This window comes from Panthera pardus, unplaced genomic scaffold (assembly GCF_024362965.1).
Source record: "Panthera pardus isolate Hobbes unplaced genomic scaffold, ASM2436296v1 HiC_scaffold_24, whole genome shotgun sequence".
Taxonomy (NCBI): Eukaryota; Metazoa; Chordata; class Mammalia; order Carnivora; family Felidae; genus Panthera; species Panthera pardus.
In genome coordinates this window covers 102276479-102296394 of record NW_026526810.1, presented here as the reverse complement: position 1 = coordinate 102296394, position 19916 = coordinate 102276479, and the positions used below count along the sequence as shown (strand labels likewise).

General features: G+C 40.0%; 1 protein-coding gene, 1 non-coding gene and 1 pseudogene across 12 annotated transcripts in view; 2 read left to right on the top strand and 1 right to left on the bottom strand.

Annotated features, from left to right (window-relative positions):
* The window catches only part of SYNE2 (spectrin repeat containing nuclear envelope protein 2), a 339505-nt gene that overhangs the window by 274814 nt on the left and 44775 nt on the right, over positions 1-19916 (bottom strand). For all 11 annotated transcript variants that reach the window (XM_053889485.1, XM_053889486.1, XM_053889482.1 and 8 more), the window contains exon 2: positions 9412-9541. In XM_053889485.1, coding sequence (XP_053745460.1) covers positions 9412-9490 — 79 coding nt within the window. In that variant the 5' untranslated portion in view covers positions 9491-9541. The remainder of the gene's footprint in view (positions 1-9411; positions 9542-19916) is intronic.
* Positions 10676-10890, top strand: LOC109268342 (ubiquitin-like protein 5; annotated as a pseudogene).
* Positions 18989-19073, top strand: TRNAQ-UUG (transfer RNA glutamine (anticodon UUG)). Its single transcript has one exon. It is a non-coding gene; the product is annotated as a tRNA-Gln (tRNA).

Below are 19916 nucleotides of genomic sequence, written 5' to 3'. Positions count from 1 at the left end.
GGAGAGAGTATTTACCCAGAATCTCACGTCTCTCTTCCAAAAATATACACATTTAGAACGTTGAACATTTCATTTCTCTGATAAATCATTCATATCCTTCTATCTACTATTTTTAACTGATTCTAAAAATACCTGGTGGTAGTAATCTTCAGTTCTCATACATATTGAGAACAACAAACACAGTTACCTTCTACCAAAATTTCCGTGAATGTTTTAGAAAAACACAGCCATCACAGAAATTGTAATCACCAACACTGAAATCAGACGAGGGAAGTAATCTCTTGAAGAGGCACATTTAGAATAACCTCTAATTTTTAGAGGGTAAAACCACACACTAAACCCACCAAATGGTTATAAATTAATCTCTTATACTGACTTCTTACTTCCCCATTTTCAAGGGGAAATTATTTTGAGTTTTATTTTTCCTGATATACTACTTCGAGCTCTGAATAATTACACTCCCTCCCTCCCGACACATACACATACACAAAAGCTCAGTAAAATCTTGTATCTCCCAAGGGGCTAATTAAAAAGGATTCTGATTTCTATAAGGAATGAATGAGATCTTTGTTAACCTACTTTAACAGGACTCTAAATGACCCTGGATTTATCTTGCCCTAGTTTTCAAAATGTAACTGACCCAGAATAAAGTAAGCTTATCCCCACACTCCTGGCAAAAACAAAACCAAAGTTCCCAGAAGCCAAAACTGTACATACACAATCCAAGGGAAAAAATTATTTTTCTGTCTTAGACTATATAGTGCAAATACCACTGCTTGCAGAGCTGTTTTATTTTCCACTTAATTGGAATATTTTAAGATTATAAAGCCTTACAATATCAAACTAATAATCTTCCAAGAAAATAGAGCAAAAGAGATCATCAGCTACTATGATATCAGGAACTTCCTAGAAACTTTTGTGTTGGGACAAGTATAATAGCATTAATATCGAGTGAAGAACCATAATTTAATTATTTTCTCTGGGTGTAACCACACCTAATTGCTAAAAAAAAAAAAAAAAAAAAAAAGACCCCAGAGATGATTTGCTTTTATTCCTAATAACTAAGCGGTCTGAATTTGTCAGAGAAACAGAGTTACTGCCGGATAATGCGTGTACTTTTCTTACTCTTCATTCACCATTTCCATCAAAATTCCACACTGGGGACTTGGCTATAAAAGGGTAGAAATCCCATTCAGAAGCTTTTTTAGTAATCTCATTCCTCTTTCTCAGACTTTACATGGTTTCATTCACTCACCATCATAAAGTAAGCAGAATTTCTCTAGAAACACAATACTAAAACACTATGGAGCCTGCAAACACCATATACACGCCTCCCTCTAGAGAGAGCTATTATTTCCATCCTCTCTGGCTGATTTCCCTGAACACTGAGCAATTCTTCTAATTCAGGGTACTTCATGTGTTTTTTTATATTGGAAATGACCACTCATTCATTCGTTCATGACCAACTCAAACAGTTGTTTACTGAGCGCCTAAAATATGTCAGAAACATCGTTTGGCCATAAAGATGCCAAGAGCACCCTACGCAGAGCACCTAACACACACTTGGAGGAACTCAGAAGGCTCATTAAAGCAGGCAATGCCCAAGGATGAGAGGGAACTCAAGGATTAAAAAAAAAAAAAATCACAAGAAAGGCGGTTGGGTGGCTCAATGGGTTGAGCATCCGACTCTTGGTTTCGGCTCAGGTCATGATCTCATGGTGCGTGGGATTGAGCCCCAATTTGGGGCTGTGCTGTCAGCACAGAGCTTGCTTGGGATTCTCTCTGCCTCTCCCCCTCATGCTCATGCTCTCTCTCAAAAATAAACAAACAAACATTAAAAAAAAAATTACAAGAGGTTCAGCAAGGAGACACCTGACTCCAGGGAAGTTCCTACCAAAATATTTGATTTTTACAGTCAAACGGAACAGATAACTCACTTTGCAAATAATATTCTAGAGAACACACTCTCATTCTTCACCTCCCTACAACTGAAATGGGAAGAGATACTCGAGACAGCATATTCAGTCATATTGTGGTTGGATTTTCGGTTGGACACCCAAATCAGGAGCAGGCCCCTGTGTAGTTAAGGACTTCAACTCATTTCATGCGAAGGATGAAATCTGCATCCCAGGTCGCTTTCTTTCACATGATACCAGCAAGGAGAAGCACAGTGCACCACATGCTTCTTCAAGGCGCTCAATCTATTCAACCTTTGTCCCCGTAACAACAAGCCTGCTACACGTGGTCAGCACTCAGTGTTTACTGAACAGATGAATAAAAGTAAACATTACATCACATCACTATGCTTGTCATCTAACCCACTGAACATGAATAATGTCTAAAAGATCCCATAAAATGAAAGCCTCCGTTGGATGGATACTCAGTAAATAATAAAGTTCGATGTTGTAACAGCCTAACTACAGGGACCCGTGTTTCCCTATCAAGCCCTCCACCAAGTAATGTCTATCCAGAAGGCATAGAGGATTTTTTAATCTTTTAAAAGACATCATCTAGAAGATAACACTAAATAAAACGTGTGAGCATTGTTTGAAATGACACAGTAACTGGGCTGAACATGGTTTTACACGGCTTCGCACAGATGGTTAACAATTCACCAGCATTTTGGCAGGACTGCGTGAAAGTTAACTCCTCGTGTGGTGGCAAAGGTAATAGAACACACACTCCTTCCTAGTTCTTTGTCTAATTAACGATAACATTCTGTATTCAAATGCCATTTTCCTAAAGCATTGGCCTATGTTTTTTTCAAAAGCAAAGTAATTTGCTCTTGTTACAGAAATTTATCACGCCCTCTTATGGTCCACAAATTATATTCACGTGTTATAAAGAAATAACTGAAATCTGAAATATATAAAGAACATATCCAAAATAGTTGAAGATTACCATAGCTGCTGCTTAAAATATCACGAGGTGAGTCATCGTAGGCTCGCAATTCACTCATGATTAATTTGACTTTTAAATGGGCCTTCTACCTGTGCTGTACTTTCCGTGCCATGAAGTTCTCAAGAGAAGAGTTTCTTTGTGAACAGCATATTATATCTACAATTTACTGTAAGTACATCGATATACGGCCTTATTATCTGTTGCTATTAAATACTTAATGAAAACACACTAAATAAAAAGAGAGTTAATAACGCGGACATTATAGCTGCTACCACTATTACCCCAATCAGCTCAGCTTCTAGACCTTGGAGCCGCTCTATTATTATCCAGATTCAGTAGTTTCAGAACCCTGCTGTGCGTTTCACCTCGATGGTGTTCACACCTGTCCCATACTTTCATATTCACTGTTTAATTCTAATCCAGGCAAACATTACCCAACACCCAGCTAATTGCAAACCTTTCTAACTGGTTTCCCCAGCTCCACTTTCTGGCCCCTTTCAAGTCTTCCTACACCCCAAGCCAGATTGCTCTCCTAAAGTACACTTTGACCTCCAGCCATGTACTCTCACCCTCAAGACTCAATAGCCACTCACAGCCTAAAGGCAAAATCCCCAAACTTCTTGGGTTTGAATTCAGCCCCCTTAGGGATCTCAATCTCAGAAATACTACTAAAGAAATTCCTACTTTGGTCTTAAATTAAATGAAGAACAAAGAAAGTCCCTTCCAACTTGAAAATTCTGTGACACTCATCCAACTTACCCCTTATTGCTTCCATAATCATATCTATCCAGTACTCCAAAGATTTATTCCCCAAACACACCTTTCCCACCTGAAGAGCTTGGCACAGGTGGTATTTCATACAAATATATATTTAGTATTTTCTTAGGATAAAAGGAAAGGAAGCACCTGTTATTTTGCCAGATAAGAAAACCAGTGGAAAGATTTAAAGAAATTCTGTAACAGACATCTTGGTAAAGCAAATAATTTTTAAAGATAGCTGTTTATTTATTATTTTCGTAGCCTGAACTTTCACATATCATTTTATTTAAAATGTGGACCGCCCAACGTAGTACAAAATGCACTAGCCTAAAATAAATTCCATTTTACATTAATCTGCTCAAATTCACATTCACAAACGGCATTTCTTTCCCTTCTCAACAATCCATTTCAACATCATGCTCCTCATTAGACTAAGAGAACATAAATATCTCCCTACAAAAAGGGCCTTCATAAGGACATTTACTCAAACATCACACGAAAGATGAACAAAAAGAAAGATGAAGTTGCTTGTTTGTTGTCCTGCTCTATGAATTTCAGCAAAGCACTGCCTCATTTCCTGGGCCTGATTCATTGCAGGCCCTGCACACGTGGGAAATATGTTTTCATAGCCTATCTACAGTGAGTTACTACATTTCAACACAGACATCTTACTTAATTTTTTCTCAAGCCGATTACTCTAAGTCAGGGTATAATTGTCTCATCTGAGATACATTTGGCTAAAGTAAAACAGGCATTGTAAGTAGGTCTCTGTCTCTAAAAAATGTTCTGAAATTAGAAGAAAAAACCTTCCTTATGAGCAGTGACCCTGAGCTTCTCATATTACATAAAATCTCTTTTCTCATATTACTCCAAGGATCATTACGCACACATGAATTTTGTGAAATACAAGTCTGATAACATAATGTACAAAGCCAAATACTTTTAAGACTGTTGTCAACAGCTTGCCATTCAGTCATAGTTAACTAAGGTACATAAAATCATCTGTTGATTTTTTGTCTAAATAGCTAATAATTCTGCTTTGAAACCAAAGTTATCTTTAGAAATATATAAAAGCCCCAATGTTTATAGCAGCACTATCAACAATAGCCAAAGTATGGAAAGAGCCCAAATGTCCATTGATGGATGAATGGATAAAGAAGATGTGGAATATATATACAATGGAGTATTACTCAACAATCAAAAAGAATGAAATCTTGCCGTTTGCAACTATGTGGATGGAACTAGAGGGTAGTATGCTAAGCGAAATTAGTCAGAGAAAGACAAATATCATATGACTTCACTCATATGAGGACTTTAAGACACAGAACAGATGAACACAAGGGAAGGGAAGCAAAAATAATATAAAAACAGGGAGGGGGACAAAACAGAAGAGACTCTTAAATATGGAGAGCAAACAGAGGGTTACTGGAAGGGTTGTGGGAGGGGGGATGGGCTAAATGGGTAAGGGGCATTAAGGAATCTACTCCTGAAATCATTGTTGCAGTATATGCTAACGAATTTAGATGTAAATTAAAAAAATAGAATTACAAAAATTACCCAAAAAAAAGAATAAAAAAAAAAGAAATACATAAAAGTTCCTTCTTCCCTCCCTCCCTCTCTTCTTTTCTCCCTTCACCCTTCCTTCCTTCCTTTCCCCCTCTTTCTTTCTTTGTTTCTTTCTTTCTTTCAACTCAAAGAACTTCAGCCAGGAGAACTATAAACCTACTAATAATAATGTACAACTTAACCGTGAGAAATGTATTCATGTCACAGTTAAGCTTTCATTCTACAGTCACAGGAACCTCTTGGTTGATATCCCTGAGTGTACCTCGTTAATGTGAGCATCCCTTGCCCAGTATAAATCTGATTACATTATAGTATTGGCTTTCCTCCTCTCCCCCTACAGAGCAATGCATCTAGTACTACGTTCCCCTAAATGGATCATAAAGAAAAATCATTCACACTGGCAGTGCATGTATATTACATTGCCATTGCCAAACAGCCCGTATTTATCTCTTATTGTAAAGCAGACTTTATTAGCCTAGTATAATTCAAAACATGCTATGAGAAACCACTCAATTCTTAGTAACTTGCTAATTATTTTGAGCTATTTGAGAACCTGAGATCATTAATGTTACTTGAAGATGCCCATCCATATTCTGGATGTGTAAGTTTACTATGGATTAACTAGAATAAGGTTAAGATTTAAGTAGATTTTCCAAAGAGAATGTTAGGGAAATTCCTTCCTTCAAAGATGTCTACACGTGTTGACATGCAAGGGGGTGTGTGGTGCAGTAGAAAGAAAACAATCCTCCAGGTCAAGGCCCAGCTCTGCCTCTCACTGTGTGACTCTGGGAAAGTAATTCGATCTCCCTGAGCCACAGCGATCCTCTCTGTACCTTGAAGATAAAAACATCTACCTCACAACGTGGTTGTGAGGACTGAATGTGCACAAGAGTGCTGTGCATGCTACAGCCTATGATATAGAAGTCTTAGAACGCACTGCAGTGGGGAAGAAAACATTATGAGATATAATCATTATAATACTATCAGTGCTAAAATAAGTACTGCGGGAGAACAGAGGAGGAAGTGTGAATCTCAGCCAAAGAGAGAGCACGGCTAAGGAGGAGGCTGAGTCCAGCTGATTTGGGGATGGATGAGGGATCCATGGAGGCCGAGTCCAGCTGATTTGGGGATGGATGAGGGATCCACGAGGGATAGGTGAGCTGGATCGCTTCCAGCAGGAAGAGGAGAGGGGGGTTACAGCAGGACAGCCTGCACAAAAGCACACAGGCAGGGGGAGTACGGACCCTCAGGCAGCCATACAGCCGGAACACAGGGTGCTTATGGGGGTGAAATGGGAGACGGGGGCAGAGAGAAAAGAGCACCAGACCGGAAGAGCCTGTGAGCCACACCAAGAGGTCTAGACTATCCCACATGTGATGGGAAGCCACTGAATAGAAAAATGTCAAAACAAAACCAAAAACCAGTAAAAACCAGACTCTGGTTTATAATTTTTTTCTATATAATAAGCAGTTTCTACTCTAGCTGTGTGCTCATAGACAAGAAGTCTTTGGGGACAAAGATTTTGACTGTAAATCTATAAAAAGAAGTTACAGGGGCACCTGGGGGGCTCAGTCGGTCAAGCATCCAACTCTCGATCTCAGCTCAGGGCATGATCTCACAGTTCGTGAGTTCAAGTCCCATGTCAGGCGCTGCACTGACAGTAGGAGCCTGCTTGGGATTCTCTCTCCCTTTCTCTGCCTCTCTCTCTCTCAAAATAAATAAATAAACTTTTTTTTTTTTTTAACGTTTATTGATTTTTGAGACAGAGAGAGACAGAGCATGAACAGGGGTGGGTCAGAGAGAGAGAGGGAGACACAGAATCTGAACCAGGCTCCAGGCTCTGAGCTGTCAGCACAGAGTCCGACGCGAGGCTCGAACTCACGGACCGTGAGATCATGACCTGAGCCGAAGTCGGCCGCTTAACCGATTGAGCCACCCAGGCGCCCCTCAAAAGAAATAAATAAACTTTAAAAATAAAAAATAAATAAAAAGTGAAAAGAAGTTACAATGCCTTTATTAAACTCATACTCTGTGTCAGGTACTGAGCTAAGCCCTTTGAATGCATTATGTATCATTGTTCACTTTCAAAACACAGAAGCAACACAGGCATCACCATCCGTATCTTAAGTGTGAGGAAACTGAGATTCAAAAAAGATAACGCCTTTGGTCCAAGTTCAAAGAACTAGCAAGTGCCAGAGCTAGAAACAGAAATTAGATTTATGTTACTATTTAGTGATGTACTCTCTTCCTGATATGTTTCAGGCTACATGAGCTCCTACTCACGTGCCACCAAAACTTCAGAGAAAAACAAGAACATCAGGGCTTTTTTTTTTTTTTTCCAGTTGAATGAAATTTTTTTTATTTAGTTTAACTTAAAATTCCAGCGTAGTTAACATACTGTGTCATATATTGGTTCAATAGTTCTGTACATCACCCAGTGCTCATCACAAGTACGATCTTTAATCCCCATCATCTATTTACCCAGCCCCCCCAACACTTATTCCAGCTACTTATGAATATTGTATGACACTATAAAAAATATACTTACTGAAAACCTTTACAGTTCTTACTTCAAGTACTACCTCAACATATTATGTTTCTTAGCCAACGCAAATTACATTACAGTTATTTTTAAAAGCCTGATACATATAGGCACAGTCTAGTGCAATAGGCATCTGACCCCCAAAATCAAGAAGCTAATCATTCAAATCATGTTTTTCTAATTAAAAATAAAATATCAGAAAGTCATTTGGGGAGTCATGAATGACTCAAATAGAAGTAATGTACAGCATAGCAGCTACAGTTAATAATACCGTATAGCATATTTGAAAATCGCTAAGAGAGGGGTGCCTGGGTGGCTCAGTCAGTTGGGCATCTGACTTCGGCTCAGGTCATGATCTTGCGGTTCATGGATTCAAGCCGCACATCGGGCTCTGTGCTGACAGCTCAGAGCGTGGAGCCTGCTTCAGATTCTGTGTCTCCCTCTCTCTCTCTCTGCCCCTCCCCTGCTCATGCTCACTCGCTCTCTCTCTCTCTCTCTCTCTCTCTCAAAAATAAAAACATTAAAATAGAAAAGGAAAGAAAATTGCTAAGAGAGCAAATCTAAACAGTTCTCATGATAAGAAAAAAAAAATCTGTAATTATATATGATGACATTAACCAAACTTACTGTGGTGATGATTTCACAGTACACACAAATATCAAATCATTATGTTGTACACCTGAAACTAATAAGATGTTGTAGGTCAATTATACCTCAATAAAAAATAAAGTACAGGGGGCCCGGGTGGCTCAGTCAATTAAGCATCCAACTTCAGCTCAGGTCATGATTTCGCAGTCTGTGAGTTCAAGCCACGCATTGTGCTCTGTGCTGACAGCTCAGAGCTTGGAGCCTGCTTCAGATTCTGTGTCCCCCTCTCTCTCTGCCCTTCGTCCGCTCACTCTGTCTCTCTCTCAAAAATGAATAAACATTAAACATTTTTTTAAAAAAAATAAAAAATAAAGCACAAAATAAAATGACTCAAAATCTATGGCTTCTAAGTAACATTCGAAGAATCTTGTATAATACCCTACATAATCTTAAAGATTACTTTAAAATAACATAGTCTCATAAATATTTTCAAAGGCTTACCATAGCTTTATTTCTTTTACACTAGCTAACTTTACTCAGCTCCAAGATTTGTTTTATCAACAAGGGTGAAAAGTCTAATGAATTTTCAAAGTGCAAAACAAATATTCCCAGACTCCACAAGAAGCACTAAAAAAAACACAGTCAGTACTGGGTCTGCATAAATGCACACACGATTCATATGATTGAAAGGTCATTCACTTATAATACTACTACTATTCTTTTCTATTTGGACAAAATAAGGATGTACATTTAAAAGAGGCTATGCAAAAAAGATGCAAAATGAGTGCAAACAATTCCAAGCAAACCATGGTTAACTATTTTCACTACAAATGAAATGCATACACTCAAGAGTGAGAAACCAAGATACCCAATTCCTTCCAGGTATTTCTTACTCTCTTAGACTGCTGAGGTAGCAGTAAAGACATGTACACGTACTGCAAGGTTGTACAATTGGAAAAATACTGAAGAGAGGCAGAAAGCGGAAGGATTTGGGACCAGATGAGGGTAAGGTTTCCACAGTCGCGATGGGTGTTACCCCACCCAACCGTAATTACCTTGCAGTGTAATATGGCGACCATCGATGCCCAAGGAGACCTGTTCATCCTCGGTGGGAAGCACAGGACTAGACGCCATCCTTTGACTCACTGGAGATTATATCATGTCCATCTCAGTTAAAGAAGTGAACTAAAAGTAAAAGGGATAAATGCTCATTAGTGACTCTGCAACTCTGCATCTCTAATAGACATGACCCCCCGAAAGCAACAGCAAACGAAAGCTGCCCTCCCACAAGAAGCAGTTTTCTAGTGAGTGTTTCCTTAGTTCATGAGGAAAAGAAGACTACGCCTTCTTTTTTTGAATCATAATCAAGATTTTGCCCTGTGACCTATTCGCGTTGCTGGCAGGACTCCCAAAGAGCTAGCAGGGTGGATTCTATACCAGTGGGGAAAAGAAAAGCTACCCAATTAGATTCCGGAACTTGTTTAGGGGACGGAAAGTTGACACAAACGGACATCTTAGGTGCTTGTGTGTACTTTATTGTGAACTTGAACCTGCAAGAATCTTCTTTATAACTTTTTATAAAGTTTATAAAGTTTTTCATAAAGTTATTAAAGTCTATAAAGTTTTAGTTCATCTTCTGCTCCATAAATGTTGCCATTTACTGGAAACAGTAACAACTGAGCTTGAGCTTGCAAAGTGAAACTAAAAAATAAACTATATGAAAAAGAATGTTTTGATGAGGGTTACTTTTCCACACATTTCTTTCTCTATCCCCACTCTGACTCTTAAAGAATCCTGCCAGTAAGAGGAATTCTAACTGTGCAATTCTTTATTGCTTCGGGTATGTATATGCCGCTATTACCATCTTAGGGGCTTAAAAACTTGACTTTTCCCATACAGATGACTTCCTTATCAAATAAACCTAACCAAATATATAAAAATATAAAATGTATTAGGGAATGGATAGAAAAATGGGTAAATACACAGATACCTGATCAAGCAAGTAGAGCAAAACATTAGTGGTAGAATCTATGTGTTCAGCGTATCAAAGATGTTCACTGTAAAATCCTTTTCCATTTGTGTATATTAGAAATTCTTTATAATAAAATATTGGGAAGGAGACAACCAAAAATAAATATACCCGAGGCCAACAGCTAGATAAAATCAATCATATCCAACAGATCACTTTACACGAAGAATAAAAATCATTCGATTTTGAAAAATCAGTCAATGCAACAGACAGTCTTCAAAAATCTTTTGGCTCCAGGGCAAGGAGGCTGTGGCATTGGCAGGTTCCAGGAGTTTCCAGCTCCAGACAGGATGGTCGAGGTTGTTTGCAATGACCAGCTGGGGAAGAAGGTCCCCGATACACTGATAACATCCATCAGGGACCTTAAGAAGCTGATCACAGCCCAAAATGGCACCCATTGTACCAAGATCATCCTGAAGAAGTGGTACACAATTTTTAAGGACCACGTGTCTCTGGGGAATAAGAAATCCACGGTAGGATGAACCTGGAGCTTTAGTATCAATAGAGCACAATTCCTTCCCCCTGTCTTGCTCTGCCCTACCCTGCCCCCCACTCTTCTCCCATCCTCACTCCCACATTGGTGTGGATGCTTGTTTTTAAAAACTTAGGTTAAGGGCGCCTGGGTGGCTCAGTCAGTTAGACATCCGATTTCAGCTCGGGTTATTATCTCATGGTTTATGAGTTCGACCCCCTACGTCGGGCTCTGTGCTGACAGCTCGAGCCTGGAGCCTGCTTCAGACTCTGACTTCCTCTCTCTCTGCCCCTCCCCTGCTCACATTCTGTCTCTCTCTTTGTCTATCTCTCAAAAATAAATAAACGTTAAAAAATATTTAAAAACTCATGTTAATGGGGCGCCTGTGTGGCTCAGTTGGTTAAGGGTCTGACTCTTGATTTCTGCTCAGGTCATGATCTCACGGTTCATGAGATGGGGGCAGGTGTGGGTTCTGCACTGACAGTGCAGAGGCTGCTTGGGATTCTCTCTCTGCACTTTCTCCCTTCTGCACTTACACGCGGGCACTCTCTCTTTTTCTCTCTCAAAATAAACTTAAACCCATTTTAATAAAATCTTAGAAATTGCCCCAAAAAACCCCCCCAAAAACCCAACAACTTTCAATTACATCTTCCCCAGTCCTGTTTATCATCCAAAATTCCCTTATTATCTCTCTCACGGATCACTGTTGTTAAAGATTTTATGCACCGAATAAACTATCCTTGTCAATTAACAGCTAATTTGTTTTATCCTCGGCATTAAGATGAATCAGAGACCGCTTGAGTTAACGGTGCTACAATACTTCGCCGATATGCTCCTAACCAAAATGAAAAGCTGTTTGCCAGCTCAAGTGAGCCCGTGCAGCCTGACAACTGACGAAGGTACCAATGTTCTCTGCTTTTGACGTAACAAGACCACCACTACCCCTTCCCATACCCGAGGGCTCCTGAACCCCAAGTGAAGACAAAGCACTTCTTCATGATGACAGGAGAAAAACTGAATTCTAGAATGAATTTCCTAAGGGCATCCACTATTCCCTGCCAGGACTATTTTCTTAAGGGGGGTTAATAACAATAGTTGCAAACACTTACATAGCACTTAACATATACAGGCACTGTTCTAAGCACTTTGCACATACAGCCTCATTTAATCTGTAACACCTGTAAGGGTTGGGTAGTCTAATTACCCCCATATTTGAAAAACCAAAACAAGGGGTGCCTGGCTCAGTCAGTTGGGCGGCCAACTTCGGCTCAGGTCATGATCTCGCGGTCTGTGAGTTCGAGCCCCGTGTTGGGCTCTGTGCTGACAGCTCAGAGTCTGAAGCCTGTTTCAGATCCTGTGTCTCCCTCTCTCTCACCCTCCCCCGTTCATGCTCTGTCTCTCTCTGTCTCAAAAATAAATAAACATTTAAAAAAAAATGTCACATACAGCTGTCTATGGACACATAGCTAATAAATGATGGAACGAAGATTTGAATCCAAGGGGTTCTGGCTTCAGTCTATGCTCTTTACCAAAACATTTTGATGTCTCATCGAGCTAGCTGAAACTGCCATATTTTGTTTATTCTTTCTTTCATGCATTTACTCAGCAACTGTTTATATGTGCTAGTTCCTGCTCTCAAGGAATTCAATCTCCTGGGGATGACAAATGAACATAATATTGAGTAAGATCCTCGAAGGAATGTATGTAGAAGGCACCGTACAAGCAAAGGAAGAGACCCATCCCACACTCAAAGCTAGAGACAGATGGGGCCGTCAGGAGTGCACTTCACAAAACAGCATTTCACTCCAAATGGTCCCATTAACATTATTTGAACAAGACCTTGAAGTTAATAAGAATGTACCTGAGAATCACTCATTGTCATTCACTATCAATCAACCATAAAGTATTAAATGAAGGGGAAAGAATTTAAACTAAAAACAGAACAGAGAACAAATCGATAACCAGAGAATCAAGTGTTCCTGTGCTAAACTGGTATGTGAGATTCACTATATCGCATATTAAAGTTGAAGAAAAAAAACTGTATTCATTAAAAAAAAAAAAAAAAAGGCTAGACCTTAAAACAAGTACAGTTGACACAGGTTTGAACTGCGCAGGCCCACTTACACAGAGATTGTTTACAGTGCAGCACTGGAAATACATTTTCTCTTCTTTATATTTTTCTTAACATTTCCTTTTTCTCTAGCTTACTTTATTGCGAGAATATAGTATATATTAACATAGCATACAGACTATGTGTTAATCAACTGGTTATGTTATCAGTAAGGCTTCTAGTCAACAGTAGGGGATTAGTAGTTAAGTTTGGGGAAAGTCAAAAGATATACATGTATTTTCAACTGCGTGGGGGGGGGGGGATCAGCACCCCTGACCCCCATATTGTTCAAGGGTTAACTGGATTTGCCTGAGAGGTTTCTGTTTTTAATAGGATAAACTTAACAGGATACTTTTTTTTATTTACTGAAAAATGTCTTCGAGTTTCTAAAATATGTCCACCAAAAGTAAAACCAGGGGTGCCTGGGTGTCTCAGTCGGTTAAGCCTCCAAGCTTGGCTCAGGTTATGATCTCACAGTTCGTGGGTTCAAGCCCCGCATCGGGCTCTGTGCCAACAGCTCAGAGCCTGGAGCCTGCTTTGGATTGTGGCTCCCTCTCTCTGCCTCTCCCCAACTTGTACACGCAAACGCTTTCTCTCTCTCAAAAATAAATGAACATTAAAAAAAAAAAGGTAAAACCAAACTTTAAAGACTGACTCAGTTGAAAGCGGTAGATTATTAACCCAAATATTGTCTTAATACAACTATTAAGAGAGAGTAAGAAGGGCATGGCCGTGGGCTCACAGGACTCACAGGGTCTCCAGCCCAACTCCCATCTCATTGTGTGTTCCATCTTCTCTGTGCGGCTAGAATCAGCACAGAAGAGCCCTTCCCAAGGGCTCCTTGTGGCTTTCCAGGGCTCCTTTCCTTTTCAAAGAAAAGTTACACACAATTATGTGACAAAGCCAGGGATTAGAATGAAAATAACAGACCAGCTTCAGGCACACAACCAAAGACTGGGTAAAAAAATCAATGCACTGGCAGTAAAGATTCTAAAATCAAGTGGAATGGTGTGGAATTATGTTTTTAAAATTCAGATAAACTAATAGGTACACTTCTATAAATGGCATAGCTATTTTGAAATGACTGTGGCTTGCTTAGGCAAGATATATTTTTTGAAAAATTTTTTTCATGTTTTTATTTTATTTTTGAGGGAGAGAGAGCACGAGTGGGGGAGCGGCAGAGAGAGAGAGGGAGACACAGAATCTGAAGCAGGCCCCAGGCTCCAAGCTGTCAGCACAGAGCCTGATTTGGGGCTTGAACTCACAAACTGTGAGATCATGACCTGAGCTGAAGTCAGCAGCTCAACCGACTGAGCCACACAGGCGCCCCTAGGCAATATATCTTAATATTCTTCTGGTGTCTCTAAAACCTCAAACACTAGAGAATTTCCCTTTTTTAAAGAAATCTTGGCATTTACTTTGATTATACTTAGGATGTTTTCAATTCAAAAATAAAATTTGAATGGAGATTATCTCTCATGAACGGAATTATGGGTGATTTTTATTTCCTTCCTTTTGCTTAATCTGCATTTTTAAAATTTTTTTTTAATGTTTATTTATTTTTGAGACAGAGAGAGACAGAGCATGAATAGAGGAGGGGCAGAGAGAGAGGGAGACACAGAATCTGAAGCAGGCTCCAGGCTCTGAGCTGTCAGCACAGAGCCTGACGTGGGGCTCGAACTCACGGACCGTGAGATCATGACCTGAGCCAAAGTCGGACACTTAACCGACTGAGCCACCCAGGCGCCCCTAATCTGCATTTTTAAAATTTCAAATGGTGAATGCATCTTTCTGCTACAATAAGGGAAACATTTTTGCTTTTATTTTAATGATATGACAACAAAATGGGGAATAAGGTATTATTTAGTTCAAGGTCAAGTCTCCAATTGATTTGCTATGAAACATGTATATCTGTATCTTCAAAATGAGAAAAATACTCTCTTGACACAAATAAAATTTTAGAAAACTTTTCTGGCTTTGTCTTCTAGAAAACAGTTATTCTAGAAATTTCTAGAAATATTCCTGAAAACCTTTTTGGTACCACAACAGGTCTCTTATTTCCTCATTACTAGATAGTTTGCTAATGAGTCCTGGCAGTCTGACAGCACTGGAAAAATTACTGTGTCGTACGAGGAAAGGGACATCTATCTCATCTTCAGAGGCTGATCAGAAAGTCTACCATGGAAGGACGTAGGAAGTATACTCAGGTAACTCTTCAACAGAGTGATTTAAATGTCACACTTGTTCCCATCGTTTTTTACTAGTTTTTGTCTACACCACATTATTTACGATCCACCTAGCAGTCCTGAAGGAGGTCGCTTTGTCAGATGAGTTGCAGCGCTATTCCTAGCCACGGGCCGTTATTAGCGGCGATCCGCTTACAAGCTCCCAGCAGAAAGGTGGTGACACAAATGCAGTAAGTTTCTTCAACTTTTTCCTGCTAACTTTTCCTGACTCCGCTATCACCTCTCCTGTCATCACCGCTTAACCAGAAGCTATCACAGACCAGGTGATTTCTTTTTTAACTGAAGTACAGTTGACACACAACATTACAGTAGTCTCAGTTGTACAACACAGTGGTCCCACAAGTGCACACAGTATGCTGTGCTCACCACAAGCGTGGCTACTGTCACCACGCAACGCTATTACAACACTGTTGACTACACTCCCTACGCTGTACCTTTCATCCCTGTGACTTATTCTTTCCGTAACTGGAAGCCTGTATCTCTCACGGCCCTTTACCCATTTTGGGCAGCCTCCCACAGCCCTCCCCTCAAACAACCATCAGTTTGGTCTCTGCATCTAAAGGTCTGTTTCTGCTTTTTGTCTGTTTAGATTCTACAAGTGAAATCATAAGGTATTTGTCCTTCTCTGTCTGACCTATTTTACCTGGCATCATACCCTCAGGGTCCATCCATTTTGTCTCAAATGGCAAGATTTCATCTTTTTTATCACTGTATAACTTTCCACTGTATGTACATTACACATCTTCTTTCTCCGTTCACCTACTGACAGACACTTGGGTTGCTTCCGTATCTTGGCTATTGTAAATAACGCTGTAATACACATAGGGGTGCATGTATCTTTTGGAATTAGTATTCTTGTTTTCTTTAGGTAAATACCCAGTAGTGGAATTACTGAGTCATACGGTGCTTCTATTTCTAATGTTTTGAGGAAGCTCCATACAGTTTTCCACAGTGGCTGCACCAGTTTGCATTCCCACCAAAAGTACACAAGTGTTCCTTTTTCTCCACATCTTCGCCAACACTTGTGATTTCTTGTCTTTTTGATTCGAGCCATTTTGACAGGTGTGAGGTGATGCCTCACTGTGGTTTTGATTTGCATTTCCCTGATGATGAGGGATGTTGAGCATCTTTCTATGTGTCTGCTGGCCATCTGGATGTCTTCTCTGGAAAAATCAGACCAGGTAACTTTTAAATTGCACTCCACTATCTCTTTCCAGGCACTTCATTTTCCTAATGACCACCTCAAAATGCCAGAAATCAATTTTAACCAGTCACTATACTTTTGGAAAACAAATATGCAGCAGTTCTCTGGATAGAATGCTGCTCACAACAAAGCAGGGTCACTCACCAACCAATACCAACTGGGCCGCTGAAACACCCACTCCAACCACGATAACAGCATTCTGAGTGAACATAGCCACTTCCCTAAAAGAGCCCGTGTTGACCTTGACCAAGTCTCAAATGCTCTGAACTGTAGCATCCACTGACTGCTACAGAATGGGAATGATAGTATGTATCTTACAGGGTGGTTGTTGGAATTCAATAAAAAAGCACATGCAACTTAAAAACTACAGTAACAACTAACATTTATTGAGTGCTTCCTGTGGTAGATACATTACAGTATATAAATGGTCTTTATTACAATCTGTGAAATGAATTTATCAAGATTCTCCCTTTGGTTTGGTTTTGTTTTTGAGAGACAGACCACAAGCGAGGGACTCATCACAATACTAAAATGAAGAGTAAAAAAACTTAAGGACAAAAACTTCCAAAGTTATGAAAGCTGGTATGTTCAATTATCACAGATCTAGAAAGCCTGCACTTAGGAAGTAGTTATTTTGAATTTCCATCAGTACATTTTAACCTTAAAATTCTGCTCTCCTACCCTACACTCAAATTTTCTAAAGATCATAATTCCCCCAACAAAAGTTTCCTGCCTTTGCTACCACCAGGTCACCAATCTCCCCCATGACCTCATTATTTTTTATTTTTATTTACTTACTTACTTATTTATTTATGTAGGTTTCATGTCCAGTGTAGAGCCAAATGCAGGGCTTGAACTCATGACCCTGAGATCAAGACCTGAGCTGATATCAAGAGTCAGACACTCGACTGACTGAGCCACTCAGGCATCCCGTCCAGTCGCCATCTTGATCTATAGGCAAAATATGTACCTACATATCTGAGTGGCTTCTTTCCTCTGGCACCGTGACACACAAGGATAGCTTTCTTGGAAAGAAACCCGGTCATGGCTATCCTGGCTTCTTCCCTCCTTAGGATCCCTGGCCTCAATAATCATACTCCTAATTATTGGCCCCCTCTTTTTAATCTTTGTTAAATTTGTCTCTTTTAGAATCCAACAAATCCTTGTATGAATGATGACTCAACAAGGATTCCAAGACACTCCCCTTGTTCAGCATGAAGCATCTACTGAAGATGAGACCTCCACACAAATACCAAAGATTTGTCATTGTCAATCTGACAGGGGGGAATGTAGAAGCTGCCACTAGGCAACAGGCTTAAGCAACAGAAACCTGAAAAAGGTAAAATGGTCCCACAGTGACCACCAGGCTGAATGCAAACAGACCCATTAGGTGACCCACCTCAAAATATCCATAAGCCCTAGCTGACCAGCGGGCTACTTACAAACAGGTACCAAAAAATGAAAATTTCATACATTCCCATACCCCCTCACTTGCTCCCCCTTAACTATAGATCCCCACCACTGCCTCCTGGCAGACAGTATCTCCTTTGCTGTTCTGCCCACTGCTCTCTCACAGTGTATTCAATAAACACCTATCTCCTTCAAAAAAAATACCCAAACAAAAGTCATATTCTATTAGAATTAACTTTAGAGAGCCCTTATGAGATCAGACTTACTCTTGTTTATAAACACCCACACCCACACACACATGCTGAAATGAAGAGCAAAATACAAGAAAACTACCTTGGCAGGTACAAATGTTTAAATCTTTTAACCATAGCCCTTTGGAACAGCAGTGCAGTTTATTTTATCTCCTCCAAAGACAAAAGTCAATTTCACCCTCAGTGATGCCAGTGCACAGAAGCTCAGTATGAATTCACAATTCGGCTGGAATCTGTAAGTGACCAAAGCAATCTTCCCTCTTGGGATCATAAAAACTATAGACTTCGCAGTGAAATGAGCCACCCAGGCACCCCATCAACTTTGTTTTATACTTGAGGATTTTCATAATAAAATGTTTGGAGGAAAACGTTATTAAAGTAATCCAGATGATGCTAGCTGGGACCAGGGCTGCAGGAGTAGGAGTGGCAATCAGTGGTCAAATTCCGAATATATTTTGAAGATGGCACCAACAGGATCTTCTGACCGATTTGATACCACATGTGAGAGAAAGAGAAGAATAAAAAATGACCAAAATTTTTGGCTTAGGCATCAGGAAGGATGAGGCAGAGACAGGTGCAGGTGGAAGAGGTTTGGAAAGTAGGATTTCGGTTTTGAAATTTGAGATGTACATCAGACATCATGACTTCAGTTCCAAAGGGCAGATTCCTGCTCTATTTTGAGTTCAGGTAATGTAGGCATATTCCTTCCCCCCACCCTCCCCAAAGTAAATGCTTCATGCCCTATGAGAAACTAAACAAAGAACATCAAGTCAGAACCAAGAAGATGGAGCTGGCCAAGATAGTAAGACAGGAACAGGGTATTATGGGGAAAAAAATATGCTCTATGTTTATGTCCTATTTTAAAAGATCATAAATAAACGTTAAAAAAAATTTTTTTTAAAAATGGGGCGCCTGGGTGGCTCAGTCGGTTAAGCGTCTGACTTTGGCTCAGGTCATGATCTCGCGGTCCGCGGGTTCGAGCCCCGCGTCGGGCTTTGGGCTGATGGCTCAGAGCCTGGAGCCTGCTTCCGATTCTGTGTTTCCCTCTCTCTCTGCCCCTCCCCCGTTTATGCTGTGTCTCTCTCTGTCTGAAAAATAAATAAACGTTAAAAAAAAAATTGTTAAAGATCAATAAAGGGGCACCTGGGTGTCTCAGTCAGTTAAGCATCCGACTTCCGCTCACGTCATGATCTCACGGTTCATGAGTTCGAGCCCTGCATAGGGCTCTGTGCTGATGGCTCAGAATCTGGACCCTGCTTCGGATTCTGTGTCTCCCTTTCCCTCTGCTCCTCCCCCCCCCCCTCAAAAATAAATAAACATAGGTGTGCCTGGGTGGCGCAGTTGGTTAAGCTTCCGACTTCAGCCAGGTCACGATCTCGCGGTCCGTGAGTTCGAGCCCCGCGTCAGGCTCTGGGCTGATGGCTCGGAGCCTGGAGCCTGTTTCCGATTCTGTGTCTCCCTCTCTCTCTGCCCCTCCCCCGTTCATGCTCTGTCTCTCTCTGTCCCAAAAATAAATAAAAAACATTGAAAAAAAAATTTTTTTTAATAAATAAATAAATAAATAAACATAAAAAGAATTTTAAAAGATCAATAAAAACGTTAGAACATAAAATAAGGACATCCCCCATAAACAAAAAAGAGAAAAATGGAAAAGAAATATAAAGCTTAAAAGACCAATCCCCCCTGCCAAAAAAAAAAAAAAAAAAAAAAACAAAAAACAAAAACAAAACAATCCCAGTGGATCTAACATCCAAGGGAGAACACAGAGAAGGAAATAATCAAAGAAGTAACACAAGAAGATTTTCCAGAACTGAAGGACAAGTATTTCCATAATATAA